The sequence below is a fragment of the Taudactylus pleione genome, unplaced genomic scaffold (assembly GCF_031769625.1).
Source record: "Taudactylus pleione unplaced genomic scaffold, aTauple2 ptg000518l, whole genome shotgun sequence".
Taxonomy (NCBI): Eukaryota; Metazoa; Chordata; class Amphibia; order Anura; family Myobatrachidae; genus Taudactylus; species Taudactylus pleione.
Window position 1 is genome coordinate 6,984,319 of NW_028284920.1, and position 17,645 is coordinate 7,001,963.

General features: G+C 42.6%; 1 protein-coding gene across 1 annotated transcript; it reads left to right on the forward strand.

The window, feature by feature from the left end:
* The first annotated feature begins 8,923 nt into the window (after positions 1–8,923).
* Positions 8,924–16,787, forward strand: LOC148501448 (uncharacterized). Its single transcript, XM_088450398.1, has 3 exons — positions 8,924–9,011; positions 15,265–15,438; positions 15,673–16,787. The coding sequence occupies exons 1-3, from the start codon at positions 8,951–8,953 to the stop codon at positions 16,575–16,577; spliced, it is 1,140 nt and encodes a 379-aa protein (XP_088306524.1). The 5' UTR covers positions 8,924–8,950; the 3' UTR covers positions 16,578–16,787.
* The last annotated feature ends 858 nt before the right edge of the window (positions 16,788–17,645 follow it).

The following is a 17,645-nucleotide window of genomic DNA, read 5'->3' on the forward strand; positions in this document are numbered from 1 at the left end:
GGATCCACTAGACAATGCAGTCCTAATGGATGACCTGTGATTGGCCATCCTTTCACGGAAAGGACGAATGGTTTTACCAACATAACACAGGGAACACTGACATATCAAAATATAGACCACGTGGTCTGATGTACATGTGACACAATGTTCTATTTGAATTTTGCGCCCTGTATGGGGGTGATGAAAAAATTACCCCATGAGCATGCTTCTACAAGTTGTTCACACAACAGAAGCAGCCAGGTTTTTGCTGGTGTAGCCAGCATTTGAAAGACTCAAATCAGGCCTCTTCAAAATATCTTTGAGATTACGACCCTGTCTAAAGTTCATCAATGGTTTTGTAGGCACTCGTCCCTTTAGGACTGGGTCAGTGGCCACCACATGCCAGTGTTTCTGTACTGCATTGCGAACAATTGATCCAGATGTATCAAAAGTAGTTGTTATTACAAATGTATCCTTATCTTCCAATCTCTGTTTCTTACTATTTACTTTCTGAAAAATTTGCCTCACCTTCAACAGGCATCTCTCAGTGGTATTCCGATCATCGCCCCTGTCAATAAATCTATTCTGAATTTCTTCCAATTGGGTATCTGCTATACTTAAGTCCGAATTATTGCGAATAACCCACAGAAATTGAGAAATTGGTAAGTTCCATTTCAATGATTCTGGATGGTGACTCCTATAACTCAAAATTGTGTTGCGGTCTGTTGGCTTTCTATAGAGTCTGTAGCCATACCCAGAATCAGTGGTGTGTACTGTAATATCTAAAAAAAATTAAGATGAGCATAATCATATGACATTGTGAATCTTATTGGAGAATCCAATTGCTTCAGATGTTGCAACATCTCAAGAAGAGCAGCCTCAGATATTTTCCAAATCAGGAATACATCATCAATAAATCGACAATAGATACCAATATTATCTCCAAACAGTGGGGCAATGTAGTTCTTTTCATATGTATCCATACATAAATTTGCATATGATGGTGCGATGTTACAGCCCATCACAGTCCCAGCCATTTATAGATAGTATTGGTCTCCATACCCAAAATACTTACATGTCAATGTGATTTCCAATAACTCCATTAAGAATTCAATTGGCAGCATCCACTTATGTGACTCTACCTGAGCCATTCTCACCGCTGCCATCACCTCACTGTGCAGAATGACAGTATAAAGGGATAAGACATCTTGAGTCACCAAAATAACATCATCATCCACCGGTAAATCTTTAAGTTTGTCTATCAGATCATTAGTATCTCTCAGATAACTCTCTATTCTTTTAACAAATTTCTGTAAGAAACTATCTAGATATCGAGCTATTGGTGCTATTGGAGTTCTGAGCTGATATTATCAGCCATCCGGGTGGCTTGTCCAAAGATTTATGTATCTTGGGCAATAGGTATAAAATTGAACATATTGGAAAATCAGTCCTCAAGAAGTTGGAAACTTTGACACTAAACCAACCATTAATTACTGCCTCATCCAAAATTCAATCCAGTTTATTTTTTAGACTTAATACCAGATCACCAGGCAACAGACGATAGGTATTACTATCTGATAGTTGTCTTTTAGCTTCAATGTCATAATCAGCAGTGTTTAATACAACCACAGCTCTGCCCTTATCGGCAGATCTAATAGTTATTCTGTCATTATTTTTAAGATCATGTAAGGCTATTCTCTACCAAACAATAAATAACTAATAGATATAACCCAATATCCATGGATCAGGCGCAAAGTAACAATTAGTTATTTAATTGATTGGTTAATTTAGTGTGATCTACAAAGCAGCTCCCAATCAGTGTCTTGGAGACACTAAATAACATCGAACATATAAACAGACAAATGGGAGAGCTGAGCACTTAATGAAAATAAATGTACATTTTTAAAATAAAATGTAATTTGACATTTATGCAACATGCTACACAATTTAAAAACATTAAAACCAATTAATATGGTATAGCAAGAAATGTCCACTCCAATTTGGTACTCCAGTCTAATGGACCACTTCAGTATACCCAAATGTTGGTAACAGTTTAATCCCCCGACTGTCATATCTCAGCAAGGGTCTAAAGACAGGCATCGATATGCCAACGCTTGTCATTAGACATATGCTGGGAGACCAGTGCCCGGCATCCCGATCGAAGGGATGCCGGGTGCCGCGAGTGGACAGCCGCAGGGGGGAGGATTAGGTTTAGGGCACCCGGGGGAGACTTAGGGTTAGGCACCCCCCCGGGAGGTTAGGCTTAGGCAAGGGGAAGGGGGGGTTAGGGTTAGGCACCCCTGGGTGGAGGTTAGGGTTAGGCACCCCCCCGGGGGACTTAGGTTTAGGCAGCGGGGAGGGGGGGTTAGGTTTGGGGTAAGGTACTGGGGGGAGGTTAGGGTTAGGCAACCCAAAGGGAGGGTTAGGGGGTAGAATTAGGTTACTAAGTACTTACCTTTAGACGTTCGGGATTTCCACTGCTGCCGGGCTGCTGGTGTGGGGATTCCAATCACCGGACGCATACCGATTCCCTCCCCTCTGCACAAGTTCAGTCCTTAGCTCCAGCCAGAGTTATATGGTAAGAGGGCTTAGTCTCAGTGCATTACACTCCCCGTGTGATGTATAAGCAGCTAGCCAGCATAGTGGAAGCGCAACTTCCTTGGGAGCAACACGTTATAGGCTGGTGGTATGCTGGAAGAAGCAGTTCAGATAAATATGTCCTGGCGTTATCCTTAGTCTGCAATAATGTCATCAGAACCACTGCTGTCACTGGAGTAGTTGGTTTGGAGGGATACAATAAACCTGCAGAGAAATCCTTTAGTCCTTAAAGGATTTAGGGGTCAAATCAGACCCGGATGCTAAGCTGTGCTCTCTCACTGCTGTCAGGGGCCATACGCCAGTATAGAGTCTCCCACTTTTCTCTCTTAGCACACGTTATCTCCAGGAATTGTATGATTAATTAGAAAGATCGAGAGCTGCACGCAGCGCTTGAGGTAGACCCTACTCCACCACAAGCACTGCGATCACTGCAGGCTGAAATTCAACCAACTGACATGTACAATGATGCTTCCATGCTAATTATGCACACCAATAAAACTCAATTTTGACGGCCAGACACGCCTGCTTTCGCATCACCACTCCCCTGTTCACAAGCACCTTCCCCTGTTACCACCCACAAACAGCACGCTCTGTCACTCAAAGTAGCGTCCAGTCTGTGTACTATGAGCGCACAATTCCCGGATGCAGTGACGGGTTCGTGCATGCGTATTTTGATGCATACGCATTCGCAGACGGATGACAATCGCCCATAGCGTGTATCCTCGGCTTAGCATCCGGGTCTGAATCGGGCCCTTAGTCCTTTAGTCTAGTCCCTAAAGGTTCTCTCTGCAGGCTTGTATCTCTCCAAACCAACTACTCCAGCGACAGCAGTCGCTCTGATGACATTATTATACAAATATGTATACATACAAATATATATATCATGCCTAAATATGGTGACCAAATCATGTATTATAAAAGATTTATTGATAACATATTTCTTATCTGGATTCACACTGAGGACAAATTGCGGAGATGGTCACTAGTCTGAATGGTCTAGACTGTACAGTGAGACTCACTTGCAATTTTAGTTCTTCGTCATGACATTTTTTGGATTTTACTGTTTTTTGAGAAGGGAGTGGCTTGGGTGCAACTTTGTATCGTAAGGATACTGACAGAAATACGTTACTCTTTGCCACTAGTAACCACCCACCAAGACTGAAGGAAAGTCTACCGATATCGCAATTTCTGTGAGTGTTTTGCAATAATGCAAACCCGATTAAAGCAGAAGAACAAATCATATAGATGAAGGAGAGATTTTTTGTACGAGGCTATTCAAGGAAAATCATTGAGGGTTGCTTCACCAGGGTGAGAAAGAAACTTCATAGTATGATGACTATTCCTCTGTGGTAGCTGGGTCAATCAAAAGACATTGGACAATTATTGCCTCAGACTCAACTTTTGGAAGTGATCTCAACAGACCTCCCATGATGGCATACCATCATGGTAGGAACATGAAACAAATTTTGATGCACCCCACACGATTGCCTAAAGTTGAGGAGAGAACATGGCTAAACATCTAGAAGCCTGGCTGTGTAAAGTGTAGTGGATGTACTACATGCAGATCGATGATCACCGGGTCAACATTTCCAAACCCGCAGAGTGATAAACCTATCAAGATCAGCTTCAAACTACACTGCCTCATGGACTTCGTAGTATATTTATTGATTTGCCCATGTGGACTGGCATATGTTGGTATGACTATACAATGCTTTCACGAAAGTATGGCTAACCATAGTAGTTCCATCCGCCAAGCACTTACTACCGTGTTGAACGACAAGCCTGTTGCAAACCATTTTCTCCAACTTGGACATCAGGTATCAAGTATTAAATGTTGCATCATAGACTGGATACCCATTCAGAAGAGAGGTGGGAATCGGACTCTGTTGTTGAAAAAATTGGAGTGTAAATGGATTTCTTTCCTTGAGACCATAGCACCTAAAGGCCTAAATGAACACAATTCCCTCAATATTTTCCTGTGGTGAAGTACTAATATCTCTGTGCCTGTACAGTTTGCTGTGATGTTATCATAGCTTTACTTTATGTCTACACCATTCATAAAACACAGAAATATGAAAAATACAAAAAATTATATATAGCCATCTTTGTGGTAGTGTACTATCTCTAGATTAATTTTTAATTTTTAGATAATATTGAGTGTCATATTTAGTGTAATTTTTTGAATATTGTGATATTTGGTGTGAATTTATACTATGAGTATTACTGTGTCTTATGGTGGGTTTCTTTATCACCATGTAACAGATTCCAATTTCCTAAATATACACGATCAGCATAATTTAGGATTCTTTAAAACATTAAATTAAGACTACTAGCCATTTATTATGTGCCCTATATTGTTAAGAGTGCAACATGCATGTCAGGCCACAGATTCATAAAGTTCTTCCTGATTCAATGCCATAGTCATATTGATGTCTATTTAGTATGTTATGCGCGTCACCGGAAGTGATGTCATGGCGTTCTGGAGTGGAATGTGGAAGTTGGGCTTTGAGACTGCCGATGGACAGTGGGGCAGTGCGTGGTGATTTGCTGTCCTGACGTGTGTGTACACTGCAATTGAACCAGCGTGGTTTTGAAAGAGTAGACATATGACCCCAGCCGCACCAGAAGTGACGTGTGCGTATCACTGAGGATGAGACCACGGAAGTGGTTGGTGCCTTTTGTAAATGCAGACCTGCTATTTAAGGGACTGGACCAGAAGGGTAAGTGTGTCTTGTGCTTTCTTTGGTGATTGCTGTCCTTATCTGTTTTTATGCTGTGCTGATGGATTTCTTGACATAGGTCTATTATTAGACCGAAACGTCAACAGGATATGCATATGAGATATTAAAGGATACTCTATCTTTTCTACTTTTTCCAAAAATCCTGGTGAATGCCCCTGTTTTTGTATTTCTATACTTGAACCCAACTAGGATCTGTTAAACACCCCTGTTGCTGTGGGGAATTCTATTGATTGTGAGTGTGGCTTCTACTGACTTTTTTATATATATTTATATATATAATAAGCACAAAATGCCCGGCACTCAAGTCCATCCAAAACATGCTCGGTGCCCGTCCTCCAATTAATATTCCCACAGTAGCACTGGACGGCACTCTGAGTCCATGTATGAAAAATAAATCTCCAGGACACTGAGATAAGATCTTATCTCAGTGTACTGGAGATTTATTTTTCATACATGGACTCAGAGTGCCGTCCTGTGCTACTGTAGGAATATATATATATATATATATATATATATATACAATCATTAAACATTGTTATACATACTTGGTCTTCACTGTATGCATAACTTATATGACTATCTAGATTCACTTTGTATACATGATGGCATAAATGGAAAATATCACACACACTCTACATTGGCAGTGCATGTACAGTGTCCCATATATCTTCATGGCACTTAGTTTGAGCTAATAACTTTGGCAATAGGTCAGAGGCTCCCAAACGTGGTCCTAAAGGCTCCCCAACAGTTCAGGTTTTAGAGATAACCATGGTACTATGTAGGGGAACATAAATTAGAAATCAAAAGACTGATTTCAACTCTTTTCCCAACAAAGTGTTGGTCACTTCAATCACATTTCCTACATGAGAACATGATACTAATAGTTCCATGGTATAGAAATAAGTGGAACCCCTTTTAGTAGACTGTTTAATTGAACAGTAATATGTCTCAGTCATTGGGTCTCTAGTAAATCCACAATATATATATATATATACAAATTAATCTCCAGGGATAATCCCCACTATCCTTATTTCTCTACCCCTAGTGACTATATATCTGGTGATAGATATACAACAGAAATGTGGATAATAACCAGCACTGCCTATCTGAATTTAGTTAATTTACCACCTCAGATGTTTTTATCCCCATAGGGGATCCTCACCCAGTATCCCACTCTGTCCCTAATGGCAGTCTGGGACACCAGCTGTTCTTGCTACAGTAGTCACTCTCCAGAGAGCACCCAGGTCTCAAGGCTCCATCCAGGCACTCTTTTTCCTCGGTCTCAGAAGTGCTCTGTCCTCTTCCTCTATCTGTATGCACACTCCCAGGATCTGGCTGCTGGATTCTCTGGAGGGAATGCAACTGCAGCATAACTTATGATGATAGCACTCTGGTTACTTGATGCAGAGTCAGTGCAGACTACATGGACATGAAGGCCATCCTATGTATGATGCAGGGATGAAATGGCCATACTGGAATAGTATATACATTATTGACCCTCTCATGTCAGCAGCAGGCACATTAATGATCAGTGATGATCACAGGCATACAGGACATATACAATGTACTGTATACTGTTGGCATGAGTGGAATTTAAACTGTGTGTACTGCAGACATAAGGATGGACCATATGGTGTTTACTGCAGGCATGAAGGGTGTATCATACCATATACTTCTCTGATCTCATCTCCCTTCACTCTCCTCTCCGCTCTCTTCGTTCAACTAATGCACGCCACCTTTCATGCCAGCTGATTACATCCTCCCACTCCCGCCTCCAAGATTTTGCCCGCACTGCTCCCCACCTCTGGAACTCTCTCCCTCTCCCCATCAGACTCTCCACGTCTTTGCAATCCTTCAAACGGGCTCTCAAGACCCATTATTTAATCAAAGCCTTCCAGCTATCATTCTAACTCCCTGATACATACACCTTCCTCCCTATCTGTGTCACCCCTGCTTGTCTTCCCCTCCCCTTTTAGAATGTAAGCTCTTATGAGCAGGGTCCTCTAACCTCTTGTACTTCTCCCTACTTTAGTTTCATCTACTTCTTACTCACCACTAGGGCACCTAACACTTGGCTGCTTATGCTCTGTTGCTTATCTGGGTGTTATGGTCACTAATGTAGCAATATATATTATCCATGTCCTGGTCCTGTATTGTATTGATCTGTAAGTTGCTTGTCTACAACTTGTTTATGTGCTTTGTAAGGCGCTGCAGAACATTTGTGGCGCCATATAAATAAATGATAATAATAATAATTATGCCATAATGGTAATACAGTATGAGGGCACCTTACTATGTATTCCATTGGTTCAAGGGGACAAAACTATATATATTGAAATTGGGCAACTCCATGTACTGATAGCATGGGATATTGCTATGTGTATTGGCATTGGGCAACCTTATGCTGGTGTGGAGAATGTACTGGCTTATAGAATAATGACTGTTGACATGGGGCTGTACTACATACTGGACATGACATTTGTATTTATTTTATTTTTTATTTTTTATGTGAGAATACAAAAGAGGATGGTGTGAAATTAAAAATAGTCTTATTCTCACAACAGCTTGCAATCTATTTGTTTCTCTGTCTAGAGCCTTTGCATTTCATGGGGCCCACAAGCTCTAGAACCTGTAATGCATGCAATGATCCCTATTACATCACCAGTTTATTCTTGTCACCAGGGCCAACTCCAGGGGTCGGAGCACCCTGTGCCGGCTCTTTACAGTGTGCCCCAACATGGGTGTGTGGCCTAATTACCATAGCCCACACCCCCTATATGATGATATTTGGAGGCGTGCCCGCATGGCAAGCCTCCAAATAACGTCAGGCTGGAGGGGAGCCTCACTAGCTGGGCTTCCCCCAGCCCTCTCCTGTCACTGAATGGATGCTGCGCGCATGCGCGCAGCATCCATTCAGCTACTACGGCACCACCACATAGCTGCAGCGGTGGGAGTCCCCAACCTCCCGATTTGATCACCCGCGTGCCACTTCGGCCCATGGGTGGAACAGCGGGATGTTGGGGAGGGGTGCGCCCTCTATGGGTGGCGCCACTGTTCGACCGCACTGGTCGAACACCCCTAGAGCCTTAGAGCTGGCCCTGCTTATCACCATGTGATAATTGAGCTCATATGCCTAATTTTATGCAGAAGATAGATGAGGAATAGGCAATGTGACAGTCACAGACAATTAATCTCAGCTTTCCTGTACCCTGAATGTTTCAATACTTTTTTTGTGGTGTACTTTGTGCTGTGACATTATGGCCTGTCTAGTTATAATGGAGAAAATCATTCCCCCTATATTAAGGTGTTTGAGGCATCCAGATTTTCTTGACTTGCTTATTTGATTTCTAAACATTCTAAACAGACCAGTATTCACATTGAGCCTCCACCCATATTTTTTTCCATTACTTGGCTGGTTATTCTTTCTCTCAAGCACCATATGAGTCTCATAAGTGCATGATGACACTAAAATGAATCACTGAGAGAGACAAAGTCCTGGAAACCTGCTCCTGTACACGCCAGACCCTCCTCTAAAACAACTAAGGAGGTGGTGATGTTACACGCCCTCATTTAAAAGGTGATTAACTCTTCACAACTACCATAATAGAGTCAGCTGAGGAGCAGTGGTGGCAATGAAAATCATAATATTCCTCTCTTTGGCAGCCATTTGTCTGGCCAACAGCCATAATAATGGTAAGCACATTTCATAAAGATTTAGTTATACACAGCTGTTCAGTATGTCATGATCAATACCTGAGCTCATTGGTAAATGTTTATATTGCACTAAGCGAACAAGGATTTATTTATTTATTTATTTATTTATTACCTGTTATTTATATAGCGCACACATATTCTGCAGCACTTTACAGAGAGAATATTTGGCCATTCATATCAGTCCCTGCCCCAGTGGTGCTTACACTCTATATTCCCTACCACATGCTCACACACATACACAATAGGGTTAGTTTTTATCAATTAACCTACCATTATATTTTTAGATTGTGGGAGGAAACCGGAGTACCTGGAGAAACTCTACGCAACCACAGGGAGGATATACAAACTCCACACAGTTAGGACGGTGGTGGGACTCAAACCCAAGTCCTCAGTGCTGTGAGGCAGTAATGCTAACCATTACACCAATCGTGCTGCCCATGGGAATAGTTCAATAATCAATGGCTCAAAAGTGTCTGCCAGGACAAGAAAAAAAATAACTATATTCAGACCAACTATTGTTTTAGTCTTGTGTAAATAGTGCTTGGATTTATATAGTACCTACTTGTCTATGGATAAAACTAGTAGGTCAATATTATGTCTGTTTACATTGATATTACAACTTTTACTTTGCTGTGATATATGTTCTAAAAGACGTTATATGTGTTTACACTTATACTCGTACATCACTAGACCATTTTTAAATATCAATACATACTATACTAGAGATTAGAGATGTGCACAGACCCCCTGTGTTTTGCTTTTGGCTCTAATAATCATCGTTGTGTTTTGGTTTTGGCAAAACTATCCTCATGTGTTTTGTTTCATTTTTAGTTTTGGTTTTCTTTAAAAATGTACAAAATTAGCTACATTCATGTAACATGAACCTGTTTTTGTTCATTTAGTATTATTAGCATTGATAACATTAATTTCCAGTAATTTCTAGTCAATTTTGACCACCTCAGGGCACCTGAAATCATGAGGGAGGAACTTGCATGCAATCCAAAACACGTGAGATCCGGTGTTTAGATCCAAGTTCCGAACTTGGCGCTAAGATGCGAGTCGGGTGTGTTCGGTTTTCAGCAAAACCAAACCGCTCATCTCTACTAGGGATTAACCAAATATGTATTTTAGTTTTCAGCCAACTATAGAATCTTCTGATTAAATATTTTGCAACTGAATGTGGAATTGAATACAAATTTGTAACACACTGTAAAGTAAGGAAGTTCCTAAATATGCTGTGTACTAATCTGATTAGCTGAAATTTGAAAAACAGTTCTCTCTAGATTGCGAATACAGTTCTAGATCTGGTGTACTGTCAATACATATTTAGACTTCCGACTCTTTAAACACTCCAAATAAAACAATTTCTTACCATTTAATTTAATGTTGGCATAGTGGTTTTTTTTTAATAGAACAGTGCACAATTACTAAATATGCAATCTTAATACAGGTCCCTAAGCTTACCTATTAGTAGGGTGGTATATTATCAGGCAGTACAAAACCATTTGTGTACCAGTCATTGCAACAAACTCAGCTCCATCTGCACTTTTACATTAATATGGACAAAGCATTGGCCTTTGCTTTTACAGCCAAAGAGGACCCTTCAGTTAAGAGTATTCAAAGAATAGATTCTAGAGCATAAAACATAAGTTGACATGTCATATATGACGTGTGTGTGTGTATATATATATATATATATATATATATACATGTTTGTTTATATATATATATATTTTAGTGTTATTTATATATATATATATATATATATATATAAATAAAACTATCTTAAGTACTCGGCATTGCCCAGGTTTAAATCTTTAAGTTATTAAGTTAGGCATCCCAGACCATTTGCTACCCCTCTGTGAAGTTTTCATCCAAGTCCATCTAGTGGAAGGCCCAGAACAGGCTCCCCTGGTCAAAGTTCTGCCCAGCGTACACAAATGGGAGGTCCGACCGGAACACTAACCCCCCTAAAACCTGACCAGGATCCAACTGGACCACCACGCATTGGTATACTCCCAGTCAGTGCAGGGGTGTCCGAATGCATAACCGGGCAGACAAACAAACAAACAAAAAATGAAGTACCCGGCGTTGCCCGGGATTAAATCTTCAAGTTTTTAAGGTAGGCATCCCAGACCAATTACCACACCTCTGTGAAGTTTTCATCCAAATCCATCCAGTGGAAGACCCAGAACAGGCTCCTCGGGTCAAAGTACTGCCCAACGTACACCAATGGGAGGTCTAACCGGGACCTCAACCCCCTAGTATGTCTTCTGGGATCCAATATTACCACTCTGTGAAGTTTTCGTTGAAATTCATCCAGTGGAAGGCTCAGAACAGACTCAGTGGGTCAAATTTGTGCCCAGCGTACACAAACGGGAGGACCGACAGGGACTGTAACCCCCATAAACCTGGCTCAGATCCAACTGGACAATCTCGCATTGGTTTTATCCCAATCAGTGCAGGGGTGTCTGAATGCATAACTGTACAGACAAACAAACAAACAGAATAATGAAGTACCCGGCATCGCCCGGGTTTAAATCTTCAAGCTATTAAGTTAGGCTTTCCAGACCAATTACCACCCCTCTGTGAAATTTCATCCAAATCCATCCAGTGGAAGGTGCAATTGGTGCAGGAGTGTCTGAATGCATAACCCGATAGACAGACAAGCAAACATACCAATGAATTTTATATATCAGATAAATATATATATATATATATATATATATATTAGGGATGAGCGGGTTCGGTTCCCTGAGAACCGAACCCACCCGAACTTCGGGGATCCGGGGCGATCCGAGCCCAAGCTCGGATCTCCCTGTCTGCCCCGGATCCCTCTCCCGAGGCAAAACCTCGAGATCTGCTGTCGGATCTCGAGGTTTTGCCTCGAGCGGCCATTTAAAAAAAAATGCCTTTGCCTTTAATGGGCAAAGTGCTGATTGGCTGACAGAGCCGTCTGTCACGGCTCTCAGCCAATCAGCATTATGGTGCTCATTTGCATGTAGCACGGACTCGTGAGATCCGTGCTACATGCATCTGTGTGATTGACAGTGACACAGAGCACAGATGGGTCAGTGAGACCCGTCTGTGCTGCTGTGTATTTCAATGACACAGATGCACGCACGGACCAGGAGATCCGTGCTACTTGCATCTGTGTCATTGACACAGAGCACTAACGGGTCCGTGAGACCCGTCTGTGCTGCTGTGGTAAATAAAAAAAAAAAAACCTGTGTAAAAAGAGAAAAAAATGGCGTCCTCCCCCCCAAAAAAAGAGTAACCAGCCCCGGGCATTAGTGACCCAGTGCTGGGTGTGCTTAAATACAGGGGACAAACGACATAGGGGTCCCCTGTACTTAAACACAACCAGCACCGGGCTAGTCAGAACCAGAGCTGGTTGCCAAAATACGGGGGACAAACGACGTAGGGGTCCCCCGTATTCTGCGCAACCAGCTCTGGGCTCTGATCCGGTCCTGGTTCTGGAAATACAGGGGAAAAAAATGAGTAGGGTTCCCCTGTATGTTCCAGAACCAGCACTGGACTTTTTCTAGCGGGGGGCTGATGCCACAGCCAGGGGAGCCCTTTCACCGGGCCCCCCAGCCGCAGCATCAGCCCTGACCGCTAGTCAGCCCAGGCCGGGGATCCCTGGAGAGCTGGGGACCCCCCCAATAAAGGGGTCACCCTCTCCAGGGCACCCCAGGCCCAGGCTGATAGCCCGGGGCTATCCCCGCCACCCCTGGTGGCGGTGGGTGGCGGGTTGATTGTGTGGTGTGGTGTAAATAAAGAATATCAAACATTGTCTTTACAAGTAGAACTGCAAGTCCCAGCAAGCCTGCCCCGCATGCTGGTACTTGGAGAACCACAAGTACCAGCATGCAGGGCATTAAGGGCCCACTAGTACCTGTAGTTCACCTGTAAAAAAATGTTTAAAAAAAACACAGGACACACACACCGTGACAGTATAAGTTTATTAAACATACATACACACACACACACACACACACATGTACACATACTCACCTATGTAACCCTGTAGCATCGGTCCACTTGTCCGGTAAAGTATCCATAGGGGACCTGTGAAAAAAAACATACTCACCATCTCCTATGCGAGGTTCTGTCCTCTTCGTTCCAAAGTAGGCATCCCCGGACTTGGCAAAAAAAAAAAACGAAAACGCGATCCACGAACTTAGTACCGTTCTATAGAACGGTACTTCCCGAATGAGAGCTTAGCGGCGGGGTATCACCATGGAAACCCCGCTGCTAAGCGTTCATTGGCTGAGAGAGGCCATCTCCCGTCTCTCTCAGCCAATGAACGGCTCCCTCCATTGTAGTCAATGCTGGGAGCCGCAAGGTTATTAAAGTTTACCCTGCGGTTCCCACCATTGACTACAATGGAGGGAGCCGTTCATTGGCTGAGAGACGGGAGATGACCTCTCTCAGCCAATGAACGCTTAGCAGCGGGGTTTCCATGGTGATACCCCGCCGCTAAGCTCTCATTCGGGAAGTACCGTTCTATAGAACGGTACTAAGTTCGTGGATCGCGTTTTCGTTTTTTTTTTTTTGCCAAGTCCGGGGATGCCTACTTTGGAACGAAGAGGACAGAACCTCGCATAGGAGATGGTGAGTATGTTTTTTTTCACAGGTCCCCTAGGGATACTTTACCGGACAAGTGGACCGATGCTACAGGTTACATAGGTGAGTATGTGTACATGTGTGTGTGTGTATGTATGTTTAATAAACTTATACTGTCACGGTGTGTGTGTCCTGTGTTTTTTTAAACATTTTTTTTACAGGTGAACTACAGGTACTAGTGGGCCCTTAATGCCCTGCATGCTGGTACTTGTGGTTCTCCAAGTACCAGCATGCGGGGCAGGCTAGCTGGGACTTGCAGTTCTACTTGTAAAGACAATGTTTGATATTCTTTATTTACACCACACCACACAATCAACCCGCCACCCACCGCCACCAGGGGTGGCGGGGATAGCCCCGGGCTATCAGCCTGGGCCTGGGGTGCCCTGGAGAGGGTGACCCCTTTATTGGGGGGGTCCCCAGCTCTCCAGGGATCCCCGGCCTGGGCTGACTAGCGTTCAGGGTTGATGCTGCGGCTGGGGGGCCCGGTGAAAGGGCTCCCCTGGCTGTGGCATCAGCCCCCCGCTAGAAAAAGTCCAGTGCTGGTTCTGGAACATACAGGGGAACCCTACTCATTTTTTGTCCCCTATATTTCCAGAACCAGGACCGGATCAGAGCCCAGAGCTGGTTGCGCAGAATACAGGGGACCCCTACGTCGTTTGTCCCCCGTATTTTGGCAACCAGCGCTGGTTCTGACTAGCCCGGTGCTGGTTGTGCTTAAGTACAGGGGACCCCTACATCGTTTGTCCCCTGTATTTAAGCACACCCAGCACTGGGTTACTAATGCCCGGGGCTGGTTGCTCTTTTTTGGGGGGGTGCACGCCATTTTTTTCTTTTTTTACACAGGTTTTTTTTTTTTTTTTTACCACAGCAGCACAGACGGGTCTCACGGACCTGTCATTGCTCTGTGCCAATCACACAGATGCATGTAGCACGGATCTCCCGGGTTCGTGCTACATGCAAATGGGCACCATAACGCTGATTGGCTTCCTGTCTGCCACTGCAGTGCCACTCCTAGATGGGCCACGTGTTTGTGCCGCCCCCTTGTGTCGCTTAGCATAGTCATCCAGCTTCCTCGGTACAACCTTTTGGCCTAAAAACAATATTGTGAGGTGTGAGGTGTTCAGAATAGAGTGGAAATGAGTGGAAATTAATGTTATTGGGGTTATTAATAGCGTAGGAACAAAAAAAGGCCCATTTATGTGATTTTAGCGGGTTTTTTTTATTTTTTAAGAAAAAATCCAGATCCAAAACACAAAACCCAGAACCCAAAACACGGAAGGGTGGTTTTGGCAAAACCAATCCAGATCCAAAACACGAAGAAAGATCCAGATCCAAAACCAAAACACAAAACACGAAAAGTGTCCGGTGCACACCCCTAATATATATATATATTTACTACTAACTACTGTATGTAGCAATCTTCCAGTTAAGCTTTACTATTTTTTTTTGTTCTGCCAATCAACACTTATTAATAATTAGGTTCTTCATATAATAATAATTAAGTGGAATATAGTCATTGTACAGTATAGTGGTTTTTGTGAATAGAAAAAGGGAAAATTATTTGCACTAAACACATAGCCATCCTGTTTGTTTGTTTTTTCAGATAAACAAGGATTTGTATTTCCTGGTAAACCCAGTTCAAACAGTGACGCCCATACTTTTAGCTGGCCTGAATATGGGAAAGTGGACTCAGTAAGGCCCGATAGCAATAATGAGAAGCCACCGGAAGCATCCGATATTGTATTGAGAAATCCCAAAAGGAGAGATGTAAATCTTGGTAAGAACCAGATGTCTAAAAAGCCATAATTTAATTTGGGCAGTACATATTATATGCACCAATTTTGCTTTGCAGTTGGTTATCATGAAACTTCTACTGTTTGGTTATAAATTAACATATAACAGATTATAATTTTCATTTTAGACTTGTAATGTATAGATGCCCACTTATTTGCCATATACAAGTTACACGCTTGCTTCTTACTTAAGGTTTTATTTTACTTTATTGTAATAGGAAATGGTCTTCCAGTACTTGGATTCCAGGGTACTATCAATCAAGTACGATCTTCCTACATTGAGGAAAGTAATACACCAGCCGGTAATCAAGAACAGTCTGCCAGTAAGGAGAATAATGCATCAGCCAGTAAGCAAGATGAGTCCTCCTCTAGTGAAAAAAGTAATGCACCAGCCAGTAATCAAGAACAGTCTTCTAGTGTGGAGAATAATGCATCAGCGAGTAAGCAAGATGAGTCCTCCTCTAGTGAGGAAAGTAATGCATCAGTCAGTAATCATGAGGAGTATTCTAGTGAGGAGAGTAATGCATCAGCTAATAACCAAGATGAGTCCTCCTCTAGTGAAGAAAGTAATGCACCAGCCAGTAAGCAAAAAGAGTATTCCTCCAGTGAGGAGAGTAAGGAGCTAGCTGGTCAACAAGAAGAGTCTTCCTCCAGTGAGGAGGTAAATGCACTAGCCAGTAATCAAGATGGGGCTTCCTCTAGTGAAGCGAGTAATGTGTCATCAGGTAAGCAAGACAAGTCTTTCTCTAGTGAGGAGAGTAACGAATCATCCGATACTACTTTCAATGCCAACAGCGCTTTAGCCAACAAAGATTCCAAGAAGGGAAGTGAAGAGAATCAGCAAGATGACCTATCTGTGATATCTGGCTACATGACATTCGTTGGTGCAAAACCACTCATTGCAAACCAGTTTGGAAGCTTAAGATCTGTTGATGATGCAAGAAAACCTGGGCAAGCTAAAAAACCTTATGTGCCAGGTTTGCGGTACCTAAGGGATGTCGAATACAATATCCCTGCATTTGGCGTTGACCTGAGTAATGGAGGAAGTAGAAATGTTCAGAATCCTGAGGGACAGATAGGAGGTGCAAGAAAACAAAAACGTGTGAAAAGACCAGCTAAATAATTATTTAATGTACTGTATGTAAACTGATACATATTTTTTTTTTGTGCGATCAGGGCCTCAATGCATTATATTCTTGCTGAATTCACAGATCTAAATTAAACCCTAATTCTACAGTATGTGCAAACAGCACAGCTTTGCTAATTAATCCCTCTTTCTATATCTCCTAAGCAACTTAATTAAAAGCACAATAAAGCTTCAGCAATACACTGGGTACTTGTCTGGCTGCTTTATTGGGCTACAGATTATGTAATATGGTAACACTGTTATGACAATGCCCCAGAGACAGAAAAATCATAACCATATAAAATAAATATATTAATAATTTATATGTTTTATGTGAACATTTGCTTTTATGTGAATTTGTATTACAGTAAATCCACATTCTACTGTATATTGGAAGGGGCAATACTGCAATCTGAAACAATAGTATTTAATGAACAAATAATGACGTTTTACCAATACAGGTAAATACTGTACATCAATATGTTCATAACAAAACTGATCAGACATGTAAAGATTACATTCTCCAATATGTGTAATGCAGTGGCCCATTCACTTCCCCTTAACATTTTAGGGGGTAAGTGGACATTTTTCTTTTCTTCTTTTTTACCCGTTAGATAACTAACTTGTTCCTGGTGACTTGGGTCACATTCCTTCAAAAAATAACCACCCCAAATTAGAGATGAGCTGTTCAAATTCTGTGAAATCCAAACCGCTCTGAACATCAGGGATCTGAGTCCACCCGAACGGTGTTCAGGTGTTCCCCGCCTGACTCGGATCCCACTTCGAGGCCGAACGGTGGCCTCCTGATGTCGGTTCCTCGCGAGAGAATCCAACATCAGGGCCCCACAAGTGTAGGGCAGACTGCAGTGATAGCGGTCTGCCCTACACAGAAACAAACACACAGCTGCCAGCGGCAGCTGTGTGTTTGTTATAGCAGCCAATGATAGTCAGACACACTCTAATTGGCTGCTGCATCCACAGAGGGAGCCGGCTGGAGCTCACTCATGAGCTCTTTCTGCAGAGAAGAGCGGACGGCTGTGATCACGGCAGGAGCGGGGATTCAAG

Excerpts from the sequence above, each read along its gene's own strand:
- LOC148501448 (XM_088450398.1), top strand. The coding sequence starts at position 8,951 with ATGAAAATCATAATATTCCTCTCTTTGGCAGCCATTTGTCTGGCCAAC. Across the intron at positions 9,012-15,264 it reads GGCCAACAGCCATAATAATG|ATAAACAAGGATTTGTATTT; the intron begins GTAAGCACATTT and ends TTGTTTTTTCAG. Across the intron at positions 15,439-15,672 it reads AAGGAGAGATGTAAATCTTG|GAAATGGTCTTCCAGTACTT; the intron begins GTAAGAACCAGA and ends TTATTGTAATAG.